Source organism: Orcinus orca, chromosome 10 (assembly GCF_937001465.1).
Source record: "Orcinus orca chromosome 10, mOrcOrc1.1, whole genome shotgun sequence".
Taxonomy (NCBI): Eukaryota; Metazoa; Chordata; class Mammalia; order Artiodactyla; family Delphinidae; genus Orcinus; species Orcinus orca.
In genome coordinates this window covers 81,276,945-81,299,021 of record NC_064568.1, presented here as the reverse complement: position 1 = coordinate 81,299,021, position 22,077 = coordinate 81,276,945, and the positions used below count along the sequence as shown (strand labels likewise).

Genomic DNA, 22,077 nt, shown 5'->3' with positions numbered 1-22,077 from the left:
TACATTTTCTTGAAAGAAACATTTATTTATGATCTTTATTGGTCAAAGTTTCAAACAAATCCAGAACAGGTGTTCACATTTTGAGCCTTTAGTGAGAGACACTACGTCACGCGTGAAATAAATGCTGATCCCGTGGGGTGCTCCCCTGACGCATTTAAATACTGGGCTGATCAGTCAGAAGACGACCTATGTGACAGAATCTGCTCAGAAATCTGCTTGAAAAAGGGCACGATTTAAATCCCATGTGGTTTTTCACAACATAAATGTACTGTAACTTATAATAATTTCAAAACAAACTCCCCAAGAATCAACTCTCTCTTTACATAAAAAAAATAATCAATTTATACTCTTCTTGAAAGAACTCCAACAATGTAAAATAAGTTCCAATTCCATATATATATAATATATGTACATTTATAACTTAGGTGCTCTGTTTCTCTATATACTTTTATCCATGCATCGCGGCAGGGGTGGACGTGAGGGCTACAGGGGCCTCTCGGAGAAGGCAGTGTAGCTTCTCACCCTGGCAAACAGCAGGGGCGTGTACATCTTGTCGATCTCGAAAGCTGTGACCGCAGTCTCTCCAGTTGATCTGGAAAGAAAGCACAGAACCACTCGTTACCAGGAGATATCAACTCATTTGAAATCCTTGCCTTTTTTGGGGCGGTGGTGGGGGGGAGGAGTTTATTTTAGGCTTTAGCCTTTTTTAAATTTAATTCATCTCAGTCAATTCTAAATAATATAGTGTATTATAGAAAATTTGAAAAATTTAGAAAAATGTAAAGAAAAATCACTCATCACCCCATCACCCAGATACAGCCTCATGAAGCATTTCTTCCAGGCACTTCAACCTTGCTATCAAACTTTACTGCTGAAATCATACTCTACTTGTCATCCTGCCTTTTTAAAACATTATGACATAAGCATTTCCTCACGTCATTAAATACTCTTCAGAAGCCATTTTTGTGGCTACATAATATTTCACTGTCTGCTTATACCACATTTACTAAATTCTCCTTTTGCTGGAGATGTAGGCTGTTTCAATATTTGGCAATTAAAAATGATGTTGTGATATTTTTGAATATGAACAAAACAAAACAGATCCCTAAGAGCAGAATTTCTAAGTCAAAGGCTATAGACTTTGTAAAGCTCTTGTTAAAATGTATTTTAGAAAGAATTATAATCCTAGAAGAGAATTTAATGAGTTCATATTTGCATGATCAACAGCACAATTTCAGGTTGGAGGGGAAGCAGGTGATGAGTTACATTACCACAGCTTTTAATTTTCTCCTAAAAACAAAAAAGGAGAAATAAAACAAAAAAGGAGAAATAAACAAAAACATAAAATTCAAGTGACTTTATAGATATTATTATAGGGACGTCAACGTGATCATTAGCAGTTACAAATGACGTCACTTTTTTCTCTTAAGATGTGATGCTTTTCATTTGCTTTGTCCTACTTCTGGGTTTGGTTTCTTTCTTTGAAAAGAAAAAAAAAAAGATTCCACTTCACAAATTACTCAGAGAAGCAAAAAGAAGATAGTAGGACCAGGAGGTAAGGATGAGAAGAGAGAAAAATGCTCTTTCTCAGCTGTCAGGACCTCCCAGATGAGTGGGAAGTTATTTGTAAGATGGAAACGTGACAGAGGAAGTTTTCAACAACGGAGTCAAGGTTGTGAAAGAGGCTAATGGAAGCTGACCTCACAACCTGCCTCTCAGAATTCTGATTTCAACTGGCACGCAGACCCTCGGGCACACACCGGTGTTCCTTCAAACCTAACAACAGCTAAGATCTGTATCCACGTGAACTGACATTTCACTTTCCTAATTCCTTTTTTTTACTTGACTCATTTCTGCACTGTTCCTTTCTCACACATTCTCATCTGTTCATTAATTATTTCATACAAGCAAATCCTAACTCATAGGACAAAGAACTTTAAATAGGAACCACTAAGAGATTTGGCTTTGGAACACACGAAATCTTTTCAGCAGACTTACTTTCCTAACTACAACTTATTTTAAATCTGGGTATAATCCCTGGGGATAAACCAAATGGAAATAAGGTGAAAAATGATCAGACTGAAACATGGGAGAAGAAAAAAGGTCTCGGTGCTTTACAACTGCCTTGAGTAAGCCAACGAATGAAGTCACGCACGGACAGCTCAGTGACCAGGCACCATCCACGCACGGAAGCTGCTCTCAACCCCACAGGGTCGGTGCCCACCCGCATCACCATGGGCAGTGGGCAGGAGCTCGGAACGCTCCACTTCCTGGTCCACTTTTAGGTTTTCTCCAGTTGGCCGTTTCCTTCGTCTGCAGGATTATTATGCTGTGGTTTTGCTCTGTAATCGAACGTTCACTCTGAGGAATCAAACCCTATCTGAGTCCCTCAACTGAACAGGAAGGACATATCTAGTCTGTAACCTTGGGATTTTTACTGCATTCGCCTACTTGTAAGTAATATGACAAGAATGATGTATCCAGATGAGTTTGTTGAACGTCTGGTGGCCACTGGAACACAGCTGAAGCCCCACGTGAAAATTCTGATCGGCTTCTTGTACAGGGACACGGCGAAAATATCTGTATTTATAGTCAAGTGGTTTCTGTAAAAGAAGAGAGGTGCATGAGCAACAGTGAGGCCTCACTTCACTGACAGAGACAGAGAGATGGATGGTGCTACACCTCAGAAGCATGTTAAGTTACACACTATCTGCACATAGTGAACAGCTATTTTGGTTATCGACTGAGAATGTGTACGAGTGCCTGGAAATACACGAAGGACTCTAAACGCAGAAGGCTCTTCCCTCCATCATCACCATCTCAGTCAGTCATCACAACATCCCCAGGTGTGACGTGCGACCGCATCGCTGCCGTTTGATGGCCGACAGGATGAGGACCCAGGGCGGGCAGCCCAGGGCCAGTGTCAGAGATGCGAACTAAAGTTCCTGTCTCCCATCTCTAAGCCTAGTATTTCCTTCTACTCGAAAACACTTGGGAATTTTTAAAGAGGGCAAGTGATAAACTGGTGAAGGCTGTAGAAAAAACACTGAGTATAACTGATCCTTTGCAATAACAGTAAAAGTCAACGGAGAAATAGATGTGACAAGGTTCACTGGAATCACACTTCTGTAAATACTGCTAAAAACACCAGAATGTCGCCACTATGCACGGCTTCACTGAGTCATATTCTGCAGAGAAAACTGGTCATCAGCATGGGAGTCCCTAAACTCTCTTATTAGATAAAATCTAAACAGCTAGGGCCTCACGACTCCCCAGCTCTGACCTCAGTAAACTCACGGCCAAGGTCACAGTGACAGCAAGCAACTCTGCCCCTCAGGCTGTTGCCCCCCGATTCCGGGAGCCAGAGGGAGCCAGAGAAGCCACAGCGGAGGGCCACAGGACTCACAGATGAAACCCGCCCTAACTATTCCCATACATGGTGCTGGGGGTGGGAGGGAGGGGGTGTTTAACACAAGAGAAACTTCATTCAAGAGCTATATTAATTATAAAAGCACCAGGCAAGTATTTATTCTAACTACCTCACAACTGACTTCTTGAGTACACATTAGCGTTTTCAACCAGGACTGAAAAAAGGCACATGGGGAAAAGCTGTGAAAAAAATTAGCCCCTTAATCTGTTAAGCGAATTTAAAACACTCTGGAATGTAATAATTCAGCCATCGTATTTACTCGGCATTTTTTTTTTCCTTTTGTAAGAAAAGGAAGAAGGAAATTATCTCACTTCAGCTTATTTCCAGTACAAACTGAAATTCTAAAAATATCCTTGTGAAAGAATTATCTCTATGAGTCCGTTTAGGAAGAAAATCTCCTAGGATTCAAAAGGAGAAAAGCAAAAACATAGTCATATATAACTGTACTAGTTATTTCACAGGAATAACTAATAGTTACTTTGGCTTTACGTTTTCATGCGTAAGAAACCTGGACCAGAAGAGGAAACTTGGAGAAGAACAAATAAGTTGATCCAATAAAAAATAACTGTGTTTTAGAAACCCTCCAGCTCTCCTCAGAGATATGCTGTAAGTCAACACCCATATTGTATAAATTACGAAACGGTATTTTTTAACCTTTCTAATCAAGAATGCTTGAATGAGCAGGGTAAGAAAATTAAAAGGAAAACTGCCAATTCCACCTTGCATACTCACTTCTTCTTTCTTCTTAGTTATCACAGCAAATACTTTCGTCTGATTGTCTATATCTTGTGACAAGCGATAATGACCCAGTAGAATTGCATCAGTTCTAAAAATTAAAAAAAACCCAACACTTTAAATCTATTAATCCGTAATGTGTATTTATTTAAGTAATCGAGAAGGTAATAGGTTAGTTAGAAGTGTTTATTCAACTTGCCTGAGGGCAATCAGCTAGGATGTGAGTAAGTCTAGTCTCCGAGGCCCCAGACCTGCGGAGGGACATCTCTGCGGAGAGGCCCAGGGATCAGTTGTGTTTTTTTTTTTCTTTTGGCCGTGCTGCATACAGCTTGTGGGGTCCTAGTTCCCCAACCAGGGATTGAACCTGGGCCCTCAGCAGTGAAACTGCTAAGTCCTAACCAATGGACTGCCAGGGAATTCCCGGGATTGGTACTTTTCACAAGTGCCCCAGATGACTGCTTCTTTAATCCAGTATTAAGTTACATAATCTGCGAGTTACCACCTAAAATTTGGACTGGATAGAAAACTACAGAAAGACACTACCTGGTATTCCTGGTTCTTAAACGCGGAACAATGGACTGGGGCTCCTCAGGGGTGGTCAGCATCATCACGTGGCCATCTGGGAAGAACCTTATGTACCTGTGGAACAAGGAAAACACCAAAACACCACATGCAAATAGAAAACACATCCTTATTCACTGGTACCGAAACCTATTTACTCATGGCTGTGAAACCAGAATGGAAATACCGTGGGCCAAAGAAGTGGCAAAACATCATTGACACAAACATGACCTGTGAGGCCAGCAGAAGAGAACCAAAGCATTTGTGTGTTTTTCCCCAAAGCACTAACTAATGTCAAACGAAAGCGAGGCCCAATGCTATTACAGGGCAGTTACCATAGCTTACTCGTTTCTCGGTGACACTAGTATCTGGTGAACAATAAGCCTGAGTAACAGCACAAGCTACCTGACAAGGCAGAAGACACGGAGGAGCTCTAAAGTGACTTCATAGTGATTCTTAGGTTTAGAGCCCAGGAGGAATTAACTGATTTATCTTAACCTACTGGTTCTTTGAGTGCAGTTCCTGTTATAACACCGGATGAAAATACTGAGGGCCATTTTGTGGATAAATGCAAAAGCCACAAAGAACAGATGTCCAATAACTAACGAACCAATACTTGGAGAGAGAGAATTTTTCACTCACTCAGTTTACTACAGTTGTACCTGTAATATTCCACTTGGTGCCAGGCTCTATAGAAACCATCAAGAGACTGTTCCCCTTGACGAATATATGTGGTTTTACTGATATACACGCCTATAAAAAGAAACAGGTTTTTTAAAAAGAACATAATAAAAAACTTTTACAACCATGTAACATGTTCCCAGTTTTGTTTTTATTGTGGTTTCCTTTAAATATACTTATAGTACTCTGTTCTGTTATAGAAAATTAAGACTGTGTATTTCTCAAAATCAGCACAACAGGTCACCATTGCTCTAAACAGTTCAACTTACCATCAAACCGAACACGTGGCCTTTCTAAAAACATCTCTCTCCAGGATGTATATGCAACAAGTTTAATACAGCTTCTGCCCCAAACTTTCAAGCACGCCAAACGCCATATTTCAGGATCTCTAGGTAATAAAAGCACAACATCAGTACATATAACAGGTGAGTCCCTATCCACACTCAGACATGAGAAGCATTCCTGCCACCAGCCATCTTCTATTCGGCAATATTGGTTGAGTGCCGGCCAGGCACTGTCCTGGGCACTGGGGACAGACTGACGGACAGGGCAAAGGCCCTGCTCTTTTACAGGGAAAGCAAACAAAAGAGAAGAAAACGAGAGAAAAGTTTTAGGTAGTGTGCTCAGTACAAAAAGAAACAAAGCAGAGTAAAAGGACCAGGACGATGGTGGTGGGGAAACAGAGACTATTTTTTTCTGGGCAGGTGTCTACGGTGACGAGGAAGGGTATCCTGGCAGAAGCCACAGCATGCAAGGCCCAAGGGCTGGAGTGTGGCCAGCACGTTCAACAAGGAGCGAGAAGGATCATGCGGCTGCAGCAGAGTGACTGGGTGAAGTGCAGACTACGTGCGTGAAGAGGCGGGCAGGGGCAGGTGACGTAGTGGTCTACAGGCGGGAGTGGCCCTTTGAGTGAAGTGGAGGCCACTGGAGGGTTCTGAGCATGACTGATGCTTTTAAAAGGTGACTGGTGGTCTACGGAGAATGTGCTCCCGGTATGTAAGAGCGGAAGCCCAGAGACCACACAAGATGCCAATGCCATAATCCAGACCAGGCCTAATGGTGGCTGAGCCAGAATGGTACTCGGAGAAACAGCGAAACAGTCAGACTGGAGGTCAGTTACGAAGACAGCACCAACCCTAACCCTAACAAGACTTTATCATGGGATTACTGCAAAAAGCGACGCAACTGACATGGTTCTAATACAACTCAAAATAATTTTAACGCCATCTTTAACGCTATCTTTAACTGAAAACATTCCGTTTTAAAGACGTAGGAATTACTTATATTGAAGCCAGACTGCAAAAAGAGATAAACCGCCCAAATTTACATTGCAACGTATTTAAATTTTTTTCTTTTAACAAATACTTTTATAACCAAATTTTATCCTACCCCTGAAAATTTATTTTCTTAATTCCCTTTTTGTTTTCTCATGTGTAATTAAAAGGAAAGTTAATGGAATAACAGTGCTAGAGACCCCAATTTCAAAAGGCTGGGTCAATCCACTAGGTGCTTGATAGGTACTTGTTAAACAGAAATGCACACAGAATCACCAAAAAAAAACCCAAAGGCTTTGAAGTAATTCAAATGTTTTACCCAAAACACAAGACTCCAAATGAAATTAGGTTATTTAAAAACAAGGCATCTGAATTTTAAGAACTACATAAAGTTATAAAAAAAGTTCTAGATGCTAAGGATAAAGTATTTATTTTTATATAAGACATTCATAAAGGATTACCTGTCTTAAATAAAGTTACACTAAACTATGATTATTCTTCACATAACCAGATTTTAAAAGTATAGCTCTTTTCCCAATTTTACTGAAAAATATTTGACACACATCACTGTAAAAATTTAAGGTGTACAGCACAATGGTCTGATTTACATCTATTGTGAAATAAGCCACAATAGGTTTAGTGAACACCCATCATCTCATACAGACACAATAAGAAGAAAAGGTCTCCTGTGATGAGAACTCCTAGGGTCTACTCTCTTAACAACTCTCTATCATATGGCGATGGTAACCATAGTCACCATGTTGCACAGTACATCCCTAGTACTTATTTGTACCTTCTGACCACCTTCCTCCCTCCCCCACCTCTGGTAACCACAAGTCTATTCTCCTTTTCTATGCAGATGCCACATGTAAGTAAGATCATGCAGCATTTGTCTTTCTCTGACTTATTTCACCTAACATAATGCCTTTAGAGTCCATCCATGTTGTCACAAATGGTAGGATTTCTGCATTTTTCATGGCTCAATAATATTCCATTGTTTATATATACCACATGTTCTTTATCCATTCATCCATCCACGGACACTTAGGTTGCTTCCATGTCTTGGCTATTGTAAATAATGCTTCTATGAACATGGGGTGCAGATATGTTTCAGAGTTAGTGTTTTTGTTTCCTTTGGATATATATTCAGAAGTGGAACTGCTGGATCATATGGTAGATCTATTTTTAATTTTTTGAAGAACCTCCATACTGTTTTCCGTAGTAGCTATACCAATTCATAATCCCACCAACAGTGTGAAAGGGTTTCCTTTCCTCTACATCCACATTTATCTCGTCTTTTTGATGATGGCCATTCAAACAGGCATGAGCTAATATCTCACTGTGGTTTTGATTTGCATTTCCCTAATGACTAATGATGTTGAGCAACTTTTCATGTACCTGTTAGCCATTTGTACATCTTCTTTGGGAAAACATCTATTCAGGTCCTTTGCCCATTTTTTAATTAGATTTGGGGTTTTTTGCAATTGAGTTGTATGAGTTCTTTATACCTTTTGGATATCAACCTCTTATCAGATATATGGTTTGCAAATATTTATTCCCAGTCCATTGGTTGTCTTTTCACTTTGTTGATATGTTTTTCACCACTGCCAGAGTTGCTTAAAAAAAAAAACAGTAAGTACCTGGCACAGATATAGAATCCTCTGCACACCTGTGACAACTGCTCTAACGATCTGAGGTCCAGGTCGCTCGACACCACCCATCGGAAGATGTACATCAGGACCTCCATCGGCAGCGCTGCAAAGGAAACTATCCTCTCAGTGACTCTCCTTCCTATACATCACTCTGCTGTCACGTTCTCCCTGCAGATATCTTTATGTATTCCTTAAATTTTATAAACCGCACCTTCAGTACTGCTCAGAGCTACAGCACAAGTATATTTAACTACCCAGAAGTAAAAATGGCTCCTAACATCAAGACACAAAATATCTTTGTTTTTTCAGTATTGAACAGATCCAAAGGTATTTTTATAAAGTACCCCTTTCCCTTGGAAGATCATTTCATCATCAAGATACATAAAAATGGATATGTTAGAAAAATAGTCTAGTATGTATGCGTGCGTATGCATTTGTTAACATTAAAAAATGACTTCCATCTCCTTGGAAATTTTCAGTTGTCCTCCTCTGGAAAGTCCCATAGCTAAGTAAACAACATTTAACATATGAAAAGAAAAAAACCCCATCAATTTTTAAACATTCAGCCCATCTCAGGACTACCGTCCAACCTGGCTGAAGTGCCTGATGGTGCCATTGTTCCTCCGGTTTCCTGAGGGCCGCCCCAACTCACACATTCACCCTCGCAGAGCATCACTGAAAAAAGAATGGCACACTTTTTTTTTTTTTTTTTTTTTGCGGTACGCGGGCCTCTCACTGTTGTGGCCTCTCCCGTTGCGGAGCACAGGCTCCGGACGCGCAGGCTCAGCGGCCATGGCTCACGGGCCCAGCCGCTCCGCGGCATGTGGGATCTTCCCGGACCGGGGCACGAACCCGCGTCCCCTGCATCGGCAGGCGGACTCTCAACCACTGCGCCACCAGGGAAGCCCAAGAATGGCACCCTTTAACAACTGTGCTACAAACTCCACTCTACTTCGGATCTTGAAAAGCTTATCAGTATGCACAAATTAGATCTCCCACCATACTTTGAACTAGAGCAACTGTCTGACAAGCTATCTGACCTTGTTAGGTTTGGAAAACGTAAATCTAAGGAAAAGTATTTCTCACTGAGTTATAACGACCACGAAGTCACACCTGATATGTGAGTCTGACTGCTCTCAAGTTCGGGCTGACACAGTTTGAGCACAGACTCCTGAAACGTGAGCTGCTGCTGGAAGTAGGACAGGAGGTCTGCCATCTTGCTGTCATCATCGGTATCTTCGATGCTGAGAAAATAAGGGAGGTGAGTGAACGCAGTGCCACAGTCTACACAACACAGCTTAGAAAATGATTTTCCACAGTACTTTCAAAATCTGCTTTAGAAAAAGTCATCCAAAAGCAAACTTCTTACTACTTTTTTTTTTAATATGATAAATGGTTACCCTGCCTTGCAAAGGAGTACCATACCAACTTTTTGAAGAAAAAAGCTTCAGCAATTTTAATTCCCACAGAGAAAGAATTTAAATTTTTGGATACAGGTGTTGAGATTTAATTAATTAGTTTTATGGCAAATAGAGATTTCATGAATTAGTAAAAAGATACTTTCAAATGATTTTTAAAAATCTTATGTAAATATATCCTTTTAAGTGACCACAATCCATTGTAACTGGATAAAAATAAAACATACAAATGTTATCTGAGGTGCTTACTTACCAAGGGTTTTCTAACGTATGTGCCTTATCACCCTACCTTTAGAGAGGAAAATATGTAATTTTAAAAAGCTGGGTCCACAAATAATTTATCAGTATGAACAAATACATAGTTAGAGTTCTAGAAAAATATACAGCTTTCCATTTTTGCTAACAGTAACCTTAAAAATGGTCAGACTTACAAAAAGGTTGGATGAGGATGCAGTTAGAAAACCAGGAAGGGCTTATTATAAGACAACAAAGGGCACATGCGGCTGAGGCTAGATGGACTGCAGGGCTATGCTACCAGCTTTTTACAGAAGGCAAAAAAAATAGCAGAGGCTTTTAGGGCCTGTTAAGTCTGTTAAGAAAATACACTGTACCCTTAAACAACTTTCATAGCATCTGGGTTTGTGTAACAGGACGGGAGAGAAAGAAATGTTCCTTTAATGTTTTAATACAACCTTTCTCAACAGCCCTTGGCGTCTATCAAACTGGCTCAGAGCTGGGTCTAAAGGACTCTACCCAAATTCAAAGAAGGTTTAGAAAAAGCCCCAATGAGTCCTTTTGAGTATGAACTACCTCACGTTATTAAATCTAATTTAGTGAACAATATTATTAGCCCCAAACAGACAATAAATGCTGACTTCATCAGGATTTTTTTAATACGGCTTAGCCAAAGCTTAAGTGTTAATACCATAAGCAGTTAAACAGCACTGGCGATCAGCGCTAAGTTATCGATAAAGGTAACCTCTTAATTGTTTCATGGCAGAACTAATATAATATCTCATCACCAAAATTCTATTTTTCTATGTACTGCTCATTTTAAACCTGACATCCTTTTGTGGGGACAGACTCCCTTCCCTTCTACTATAAGCTTTGGGAGAGAGAGGGGTTAAGCCAATACAATTTTATAATTGTTTTACACACAGCTTCAAAAGTATTCGCTTAAAAATATATTCTCTTGGTCTCTGTCCATATAAACAGTCAATGCTACTCCATGACTGTGATGCCAATGGCATCTGTACAATGAAACACAGTTTCTTTGGTTTTTTTTAGGAGCGCTTATGTCTTGCCCGTGTTTTTAAACAAATGTTACAGTCTTAACAGTATTCTATCTACAACAAAGTCTGGTTAGAGTCCAGCATTTTCCTAATAAAAAGCCTTTTAAAAAATGTATTATTTCAAACGGATAGAAAAGGAGAAAGACTAGTGTAATAAAACACTATGTACCCAATTTCAACCATTAACATTTTTCAGGCTTGCCCTGATCACGTTTTAATAGTTTTGACTTTATATGTTTCAGAAAGTTGAAATGTGTCCTTTAATTTACTCCTTTCAGTAATCACTGCTTTTATTTAAAAAAAAAACTCTTTCATCACCTAATTTTTGTTACACCTGTTTAAAATATGCATTTCTATATTTTACTCTTAAAATTTCCCTAATTAAAAAATTTCTACAACTTTATAAACAAGTCTTTATATTAAAGACTATATAACAACAGAATTAGCACCGTCTTCTTATCATTATCATGTTAAGAGTCAACAGGGCAAAGACGCTTAACTTTAACAAACTCTATATATTACTGTCTATCAAATTATGTACGCACTAGCTGTTTCCAACGCCATCACCATCTGGAGACCGGGTATAAGTAATCTTGAACTCTATATCAGGTACAAGCTGCATAGCCCTACGATAAAACTTGATGGCTAAAAGAAAAAATAAAGCTAAATTAGCTACGACCACACATTTTTGTCATTTCCTTTGATTACCCTAACTGTGGTTTAATTTGGTAACTTTCTTTACAAACAGCCAAATTCCCTTTTTCTACATGCAACAGTCGCAGTCAGCAAACTTATTTCCAAACCCTACTAGTCAGAAATAATCTTTTTCTAAAGCTCTCACGTTACAGAAACTTAAGATGTTGCATTTTACTCTTATCTTTTAGCCCATCTTTTCCCTCTGCCTCTCACATATTGTCAGAAATGATCTTATATGTGGCTGTCTTTCTCTGTGCTTTGAAAATGCCACTGCTGCAGCCCCAACAAAAACACCTTTAAGCAAACTTCTTCCTAGGATGCAGAAAATAAAACGTTTCCTCCTGAGTAGAATAAGGAGAAGGGTTTTCTGGAATTTATTCTTCAAATCTAACTTCCTTTAGTCCAGCTGCCTCTTATTTAGCTAAGTAACCTATAAAACCTGTTTTAAATCCATCTGCTGGCCAGGAGGTTTAGAACTAGAACACTGAGCAGTCTCTCCCACAGAGACATACCACAGAACTTGGGGCTGCAGAAGCCGACTAGTTCTTTCCCCACAGATGAAGCCCACTCAGTTCAGTCCACTCTGCCGTGTTCTGCTGCTCTGGGTGAGTGACTGTAAACTACGTGGACACAGGAACCTCACAGGCTAATCAAGACTGTGGCAGGATACCACCATTTGGGCCCTTTTCATATCTCAGAGTGAAAATACCCCTAGAAGAAACTTGCAAATAAATGCAGTAATTTTGAAAATGTTATTTGGGGGGCATTTTCGAACCACTCAAGTGCTAGCATTTTTTTCCATGCCCCAATTAACAGCTTTTCTATCAGGAAATGAAAGCCTAATTACAAACCTAATCTGGTAAACAGCCCCACCACTTGGTTTACTTACACATTTCTACTGGCCTAATAAGAGACAATAAGGCTGAAGAGTATTCCTTCTCTAAAATGTACATTAGAATTTAGAAAGCATGTACATGTTCCTCCATCTACCCTTCATAGTCTCCTCCTCTGAAATAACGTTCACCTATAAAAGGCGCATATCCTATTTTTTCAATGGCATATCCTGCTATTTTTCAATAAGCAACAGTATTTTTAAGACTTTAATAATGAAGAATAAATACTAAACCCCAAATGTAGAAAAAGGTTATTTGACTAATCCTACCAATATGAGATGTTTCTCAGCAATATTTTTTGGAGAGAGACAGGTTATATAAAAATACAATTTTTATTTTTTAAAAATCAATATCAAATATAGAGACTGATGTTCTGTATAAATATATTCTTATCTTTTAAAAAATTGGTGAATAGCAAAGAGTTCTTATTCAAAACTGTCAAGACAAGATGATCCTGGGACCTGAGTTTTTACCTTCATAGAGAGCTCCATTTTGTTCTTCTTCTACTGCTTTTAGGAAGAGTTCTCGAGCCTATAAAAATAAACAGTGAAAAACAATTTCTGAAAATCTGTACTAAAAGTGAGCGTGGGTGGTAGAAGGATAGCCTTTTCAACAAATGGTGCTACAGCAGTTAGACATCCACAGGCAAAACAATGAATGTCAACCTCAACTTCATAGCTTACATAAAAAGGGACTCGAAAATGGATCAAGGACTTAAAAGTGAAACTTTAAAAACTTTTAGGAAAAAAAAGAAAGAAAATCTGGGAGACTTGGGCGAGGAGTTCTTATACTTGACACCAAAAGCACAATCTATAAAAGGAAAAACTGATAAATTAAACCTCATCAAAATTAAAACTTTTGCTCTGTGAAATTTCCTGTAAAGAGGATGAAAAGGGTTTCCCTGGTGGCACAGTGGTTGAGAGTCCGCCTGCCGATGCAGGGGACGCGGGTTCGTGCCCCGGTCCGGGAGGATCCCACGTGCCGCGGAGCGGCTGGGCCTGTGAGCCATGGCCGCTGAGCCTGCGCATCCAGAGCCTGTGCTCCGCAGTGGGAGAGGCCACAACAGTGAGGGGCCCGCGTACCGCAAAAAAAAAAAAAAAAAGGATGAAAAGACAAGCTACAAAGTGAAAGAATTTACAAGCCACATATTCAACAAAGGACTTGTATTTGGAATACATAAAGAACTCTCAAAACCCAACAGTAAAAACATGAGCAATCCAATCAGAAAAGACAAACAGGTATTTCACTGAGGGGCGTATAAAGACAGGAAACAGCACATGGAAAGATATTCAACATCATTAGCCATTGGGGAGATACAAATTAAAATCACAAGAAGGTATCACTACACAGCTATCAGAATGGCTAAAATTAAAAAGTAATGACATGGGCTTCCCTGGTGGCGCAGTGGTTGAGAGTCCGCCTGCCGATGCAGGGGACACGGGTTCGTGCCCCAGTCTGGGAAGATCCCACATGCCACGGAGCGGCTGGGCCCGTGAGCCATGGCCGCTGAGCCTGCGCGTCCGGAGCCTGTGCTCCGCAACGGGAGAGGCCACAGCAGTGAGAGGCCCGCGGACCGCAAAAAAAAAAAAAAAGTAATGACAACTCTAAATGGTGACGGGGATGTGAAGACACTGGATAAATCATACACTGCTGGAGGGAAAATGGTGCAGACGCTCTGGAAAACAGTTTGCAGTTTCTTTTAATCAAAGATGCACTTACCATACAACTTAGCAATTGCACTCTTAGGCCAGAGAGACGAAAACTCATGTTCATGCAAAAACCTGCATATGAATATTCATAGCAGTTCTAGTAATAATAGCCCCAAACTGGAAAAAACCCAAATGTCCCTCGGCAGGTGAGTGGTCAAACAAAGTGGGGTACGTGAACACCATGCAACACGACTAAGCGGTAAAAAGCAACAAACTACTGACACATACAACAACTGGGACAGACCTCAAAGGAATTAAACAACACTTTTTGAATATCAAAATTATAGAAATGGAGGCCAGCATAGGGGCTGCCAGTGGTTAGGAATGGCTGGGGAGGAGGTGGGCAAGAGAGCGTATAACTATCAAGGTAGCAAGAGGGAGCCCTGTGGTGACAAAACAGTTCTGTATCTTGATTGTGGTGATGGTTACATGAAGCTACACGGCTAATTGCAGAGAACTATTTATACACATACAGACAGTGAAGTGCTTGGAAACCTGAATAAGCTCTGTGGACTGTACCAAGGTCTACTTCCTAGAAGTCTAGCTACGGAAGGTGTCACCGTCAAGGGAGGATGGGAAGGGTGCACAGGACTCCCGTGTGCTATGAATCTGTGATTATTTCAAAATTAAAATGAAACAAAACAAATATGAAAGTTTTTAGTTATCATGGTAATGTCGATTATTAAACGGCAAATTTTTGTAAAGAAAAACTTGGGTCTGATGGTATGAAGATGACAACCCCTGTGGAGTAACAGGATACAGTCAGCCCTCCACATCCCTCTCTCTGCATCCTCGGATTCAACCAACTGCAGATCAAAAATATCTGAAAAGAGTTCCACAAAGTTCTGAAAAGCAAGACTTGAATTTGCTGCGCAATGGTAACTATTTACTCAGCATTTACACTGTACTTACAACTATTTACAGAGCATTTACATTGTACTAGGTATTACAAGTAATCTAGAGATGATTTAAAGTATACTGGAGGATGTGCGTGGTTACACGCAAATGCTACACCGTTTCATACAAGGAAGGTGAGCATCCCCGGACACAGAGGGACAAATGTTGTGAAAACTGAAATGGTGGGTTGAGTGTACTTTGTGTGAACAAGCACTAGGAAAGAGGTGAACCATTAGAAAGCATTCAAAATTTTCCAGGATAAGGAAGTAATTACTGCATCACTATAAATCTGTTCAACTCAAAATATAACAAAATATTGCATTATGACCTTTGGGAAGGTGTTAACATTTAAACCAATTTTTTCCCCTTTCGGGCTTCTGTTAAACAGATTCAGAGGCATCTGTCTTTTAGACCAGGTGAATCTCAGGGGTGTATATTACCAAAGAGTTCCGGCAAGACTGTATACCTGCAGCAAAGAAGGAGTAATGTGTCATCCAAAGGCCTACAAAAAGTGGTGAGGGATGGACACCCTGGCACACTTGTCACCATCTTTCCAAGTACAACGCCCCTAACACTTAACTTTTCTTCTTTTGCCAGCTCCTGCTTTCCTCTGGTGTCTGCTGCTCTCAGTGAAGAGCCTCTCGTTGCTCTCCAAGGTCGAGATTCTAAACTGCTCGAGCCTCCACCTGGGGCAAGTTCAAACATCCACTGAGCTCGGAACCTCTGGAGTTGTGCCTGAGGGAAGAAGAATGTTTCAGGACCCCCCAAGGAAGAGGAGCTCAACTCTGGAACAATCTGTCAATAGGTCCAACACCGATGTCCACACATACACATATGCTAAGATAAGAAAACACTGTCTTTAAATTATTAAATTACTGAATACTACCATTAAATACCTGTTATCCTCCAAGATAATTTTTTGCTTAAGACTTTGAAGAAATTGTGAAATTTTGCCTAAAATAAGATTCTCTATACAGGAGAAATCTAATGGTATGAGAAAATCAAATTTTAATTGGAATCGAAAATGTAAGCCATCACTTAGGGACTGAACTTAGATGCTTTCAAACATTTCTTCCCTTGGAATACATCACCTCAAAATCCTGTATGCGAGCCCCAAGTCTTTCTTTTAATTACCTTTCTCTTTTTTAAAAGTAATTATTTTTTCTAACACATATCATTAAAAAGAATCTAAACATAGAAAAAGTGAAACCCCCTCTGTGGCGGGCTCTGCTGTGCTGCCCAGACCCCCCCATTAGGAACTGCTAGGAGTGCCACAGAAGAACAGCCCTCAGCCCTCGCCCTGAAGTAGGGCCTCAGGGAGACCACACCCCTTCCCAAGTGCTCCCCACCCAACGACTGATCAACGAGAGTGATCAAAGACCCCGCTCTGAAAGGTCATTCTTCCCCCGCTCTGAGGAAGTCCTCGGAACTTCCGCAGGATTAACTGAGCTGGTCCACTGAGACTGCAGAGCAGTCCAGCTCCCCCAACCCCCTCAGGCTTCCCTCCCTGCCTCCCTGGCACAGGTGCTGACTCCAAGAGCAGTGCTTAATAAACCTCTTACACCCACCTCGGAGTCTGCTTTCTGGGAACCCAACCTGGGATGCCCTTCCCCCCAAAGGACATTGGTAATTGGATTGTATATATTAGTGCTGGCTTTTTAAAAAAAGAGTACAGATTTAAAACATGAAAGCTTTTAATAATTTTTCTCTACATTCTGCACACTGCTTTGACTCCCACCTTCCTATTACGAATGTAACACATATACCTCTGACTTAAGCATGTGGGATCTTAGTTCCCTGACCAGGGATCGAACCCGAGCCCCCTGCATTGGAAGCGCGGAGTCTTAACCACTGGACCGCCAGGGAAGTCCTAGCAGCACTCTTAACGCCTACTAGATGGTGCACTCCAAACGCACAAGTATTCTAAAGATTACAAATTCAGTAAGAAGCACTTAACTAACTACAATGAATAGTTTTCTATTTCGATGCACAAAGCTCTACCCTATCCTTTTAAACGGCTGCAGAATATTTCTGTATGGATGCATCATTACTTAACACAAGTGATGGATATTTAGGTTGTACTCCATTTTTCCATATAAACAATGCTACAATAAACTTTTTTGTATGTGTATATTTACTCACTTCCCCTATTATTTCCTTAGGATTAATTTCCTAGAAGTAGGATTGCTGGTTCAAAGGGAATGTATGTTTTTCATTTTGATCCATATTGCTAATCTTCCCTGCAAAAAAGCTGTAGCAACTTATGCTTTCATGTATACTGCGTGAGTGTTCTCAGAGCCTGGACAGCAATAGGCATTATTCACTAATCTGATCTTTTTTAAAAAAAAAATTCTTTGCTGATTTAATTTGTTGTTTCTGTTTTTGTTTTTTTTTGTGGTACGCGGGCCTCTCACTGTTGTGGCCTCTCCCACTGCGGAGCACAGGCTCTGGACGCGCAGGCTCAGCGGCCACGGCTCACGGGCCCAGCCGCTCCGCGGCATGTGGGATCTTCCTGGACCGGGGCACGAACCCGCGTCCCCTGCATCGTCAGGCGGACGCTCAACCACTGCGCCACCAGGGAAGCCCTTAATTTGTATTTTTTTTTTTTTAATATTTATTTATTTATTTATTTGCGGTACGCGGGCCTCTCATTGCGGAGCACAGGCTCTGGACGCGCAGGCTCAGCGGCCATGGCTCACGAGCCCAGCCGCTCCGCGGCATGTGGGATCTTCCCGGACCGAGGCACGAACCCATGTCCCCTGCATCAGCAGGCGGACTCTCAACCACTGCGCCACCAGGGAAGCCCTTAATTTGTATTTTTAAAAAATTATTAGTGAGGCTGATTATCTCTTCTAATGTTTCATAAATATTTATATTAATTTTTTCCATTAGTTATCCACTCCTATCTTTCTATCCTATGTTGTTACTACTTTTATAAGGATGTTACATCTGTATCAGAGATATTAATCCTCTTCCCCTAGATGGTAAATAGTTTTTCCAGTTAATTATTTCTTTTGATTTAGGAGGTCTTTTGCTATATATGGGTTTTAAACTTTTAGGAGGTCAAATCTGTCAATCTTTTTCTTTAAGGTGATGGGTTTTAGTCATGCTTATGCCTTGGTTTGAACACTTTAAACCCACATATTGAATTACACAGCAGCAATTACTGATATTCCTTTTTACAGAAAAAGAAATCTATAACATAGTCATAACTTAAGTATTCTAAAAACCGGTATGAAGATACAGCTACATTCAATGCAAATAAGAACCTATGAATCTTCATAATTATGACCAACTCCTGCTTATGTATGGAAAGCAACAGAATAAGAACGAAATGCACAAAGGAAGAAACATGCCTGCAAATCTGTCTCAGCAGGGCGTTCGTTTTCATCCTCATCTCCTGCCCTGACAGCGTCGGAATGACAATCTTCCTCAGCTTCTGCCTGAGTGGGGGAAAGCAAACGACGCTCAGGAATAAGCAAACACAGTTTCCCTGGTAACCTACATTTCCTATTCAGCTACCTGCCCAGTGAAACACACAGCTGCCTCTCCCTAAATATCTTCTTCACAGGTAAGTTAAATGATTCCAGTCAGAAAAGTCTGACACTTTAATTTTTTAATAGTGTAGAATAAACAACTTCACTGGGCTCCAGCTTAAAATGTTTTGGTAGGTGGTTAAAAAGAACAACTTTGCTTCAGAAAATAACAGTTGGTGGTATAGAGTTCAAATAGTTTTTGTTTCATGGATCTCTTAAGACCATATAGAGCCCACATATGGTTGTCCCTTCTTTACACAAACTGGAATGTTATTAATGTGTGAATGACTTTAGTCTAATAATATTTTAAATGTACTAGAAAAGCTCACTCAAATCAAAGACATGTAAGAGTGAAGGTTTTTGTAAAGAAGCTCCTTCCATTTTTTTTTTTTTTTTTATAAATCCAGATTTTCATATATTGGATTGACTTAAAGTGGAATAAAGCTGGGCTGGAACTACTGTGCACGGCTTGGGACTTAACAGAAGCCTCAGGTCAGTTTCCGTCCATTTTAACCTTTTATTCTCCATAAATGTTTGCTAAATAAAACTGGATCCTATGTTCCAGTGAAAACGAAATGTTGCCTAGGTGTGGTCTATAACCTAACACACTTGTTAGCAAATAAGACTTGCTCAACACTTCAAGTGTTCAGTCCCATAAAGAAATGTGGCAATCAGGGAAGTGACTTTGAAGGTTAGTTAGAAATAAAAATAATAAAATCTATTTAACTTCACTCATTCCAAACACGGTAAGTTTTACAACTGCCAATTGGGGTTGTAATTTGTTCCCAGGACTAAAATGTCTGTATTAACACCTATCTTTGAGCACAGCAACCAGATATACTTGCACTACTTCATAGCACAACACAAACAAGCCTGGCTCCCTATCTTATCTCTGGCAACCAGACTTACAACAGAGGTGCCTGTGAGATGTGAATTAGTTAGTACGTGGTAAAGTGCTTGGCACCCTGGAAAGGCTAAATCAGTGGAGAAATAAAAGAGAAAGGCTGAGCCTCGGATGAACTTCCAGAAAACTGGAAAATCTGAGCATCAACGCACTGTCAAATACATTTTTTTAAGTCTCTTTAAGCTGAGAGCTTTTCCTACTCAGATCATCAGTAATGGGAAATTACACAATAAAAGGGTTTGAGTTTATAGATCTAACAAGTGTATTTCTCTCTCTTCTCAAATAAGGGTCTGCTTTATTACTATAAACTCTAAGGACAGCTAATGGAAGGGGACCTTGGTCCCTGGGGTATCTCAGTAATTCAGCCTCTACCTCTAGCCCAACAGCCCCACCAAAATGACTTCAAGAGCTCCCCCTGCTCTCTCCAGCCCCGCGCTTTGGCACACGCTGCTTTGCTCTCTGCATCTGGAATGCCTGCATCCTCTTCCACTTGGCTACTTGCTACTCATCCTTCATGATTCAGCTCAGGGATTATCCCAGTAGGAAACAAATTCTGATCCTTTCACTTGCCTCTTTGGTTTTCCCATTACACTTGTGCTGGTATCACAGCACTTAAGGCTTGTATTGAGATTTCGTCTCTTTCGCTAGAAATTAGTGCATTGGCATCAAGATCTGAGGTCTGGCACTATGCCAGGCTGATAAGAAGTGCTCCAAAAAATGAATTAACAAATAAAATGCCATGAGGATATATAATGCGTATCTCAAGGATGAGGTAAGGAGACAGGAAGCCTATAATACAGACAGCATCTTCTCCCCTGGGCTGTGTTAACAGAGCTCTCATCCACTAAGACTTTGATTTTGACAGTATGGTGACAATAACAAGAACCATCAAATTTGGGGTTTTACCATATGCTCTTCAACTCAAATACCACTTGAAATAAGTAGGTCTTTGGCTGTCATCAAGAAATTTTCACTTTGTTTTTCATAACTGAGTTGGACCTAACATCACCTTTCACTAGAGTAGCTCATGTGTTCATCCTTTTACTGTTTTACACATGGGACTAATGAAATACAGAAAGTTAAGTGCTTAATCCTGGTCAGAGAACTATTTCTGAAAGTTTAAAAGCATAGTCAATTAGTGTTTTTCTATTCACCAAATTGACTTCATAAAATAAGTTCATTCAACCATTCGTGTATTCAATAAACACTTGGGTGTCTACTATAAGCTAATGAGTTTGGGATCATTTCACTCTTCAATCACTCAACTTTAGCCAGAGATTAGTTTCTCGGAACGACAATTTATTTGAAGACAAAGCAAAGCAGCATGGGGCAGAGACTACATACGCCAACACGCAATAGCCCCATGGAATCTGCTTTGTCAATTTATGGAGCTTTGCTCCGTTCCTCCATTTGGACCGCACTGACGCTGCTTGGGCCCTCACTGCTGTGAAATGAGACAAAATCCCTCCAACCCCAAGCCACCAGGACCGCCAGCCAAAACCCTGCCCCAGGAACTGCCGCGTCCTGGGGCGGGCGTCTCCTAAACCCAGGACTCCTTAAGGGGTCAGAACGGCGGCTCCATGGGCAGGCTTTTTGTTTTGGAGGGGCGGGGGGCGGCGATCAACAAGTGTCTCCACTTGCCAAGGCTCCCTCCCGCTTTCAGATGTTGCGACGGCTCGCCTCAATCTACGCTCGCTTTTATTAAAGGGACGAGATCGGTTCAATGCCTCAGCAGGCCGAGAGGCGTTATTCTCGGCCGTCCAGCAAACCCGCTCTGCTCACCTGGAGACCCAGCTAGGGGCTCGGCAGGAAGGAACCCCGGGGAGCGGGCAGGACTAGCACTGTCCGCCACCCTCAGGCCAGGGCCCCAGTATGGTGGTAGCCGTGCAGCCCCCAACCCTCGCAGGTTCACCCTCTCCACGTCCCCCGGGGCTCCCCGCAGGCCCGGGCCGTCCCGCCCGCCGCCCGCCCGAGCTCCTCGGCGGTTTACCATGCTGGCGGGCCAGCCGACCGCGGCCGAGGGGCTCTCGGCGCCCCCTCGGCACCGCCCCCGCGAGGAGGTGCCCCGGGAGTCCGGTGTCTACTCCTGCCGTCCGCTGCAACGGGACTTAACAGAGTTCTCGGTCGGAGAAGCGCACCAGGCAGCGGCAGTAACTGCGGGCCCGGCGTACGGCAGCCATTTTCGCAGGGCAGAGGGCCAGATCGCGGCGCGCTGGGGCGGCGGCCGGGGACTCGCGGAGCGCAGGGACGCCTGGGGCCCGCCGAAGCCGAGGACTGTGCGCGCACCGGAGCCTCGACCCTGCTGGAGACCCCGGACGCCGCAGCGTAGATGCACCCCCGCCGCGGAAACCTGCGCCGGCGCAGCGAGCATGCGCAGTGCTGACCCGCCGCCGCCCGCG

General features: G+C 41.6%; 1 protein-coding gene across 2 annotated transcripts; it reads right to left on the bottom strand.

The window, feature by feature from the left end:
* On the bottom strand, positions 1-21,902 carry FBXO9 (F-box protein 9). 2 transcript variants are annotated; one of them, XM_049693539.1, is made up of 13 exons: positions 21,669-21,902; positions 18,595-18,681; positions 15,820-15,973; positions 13,106-13,165; positions 11,589-11,688; positions 9,447-9,577; positions 8,322-8,436; positions 5,677-5,795; positions 5,389-5,479; positions 4,709-4,804; positions 4,163-4,256; positions 2,452-2,603; positions 1-592 (listed from the first exon to the last, which is right to left on the bottom strand). In XM_049693539.1, exons 1-13 carry the CDS (start codon positions 21,669-21,671, stop codon positions 484-486), a joined length of 1,311 nt encoding a protein of 436 aa, XP_049549496.1. In that variant the 5' UTR covers positions 21,672-21,902; the 3' UTR covers positions 1-483. The 2 variants fall into 2 exon arrangements, with proteins under 2 accessions (XP_049549496.1, XP_049549497.1); XM_049693540.1 differs by lacking the exon at positions 15,820-15,973 and having other exon boundaries at positions 8,322-8,448; positions 13,106-13,163.
* Positions 21,903-22,077: the final 175 nt, after the last annotated feature.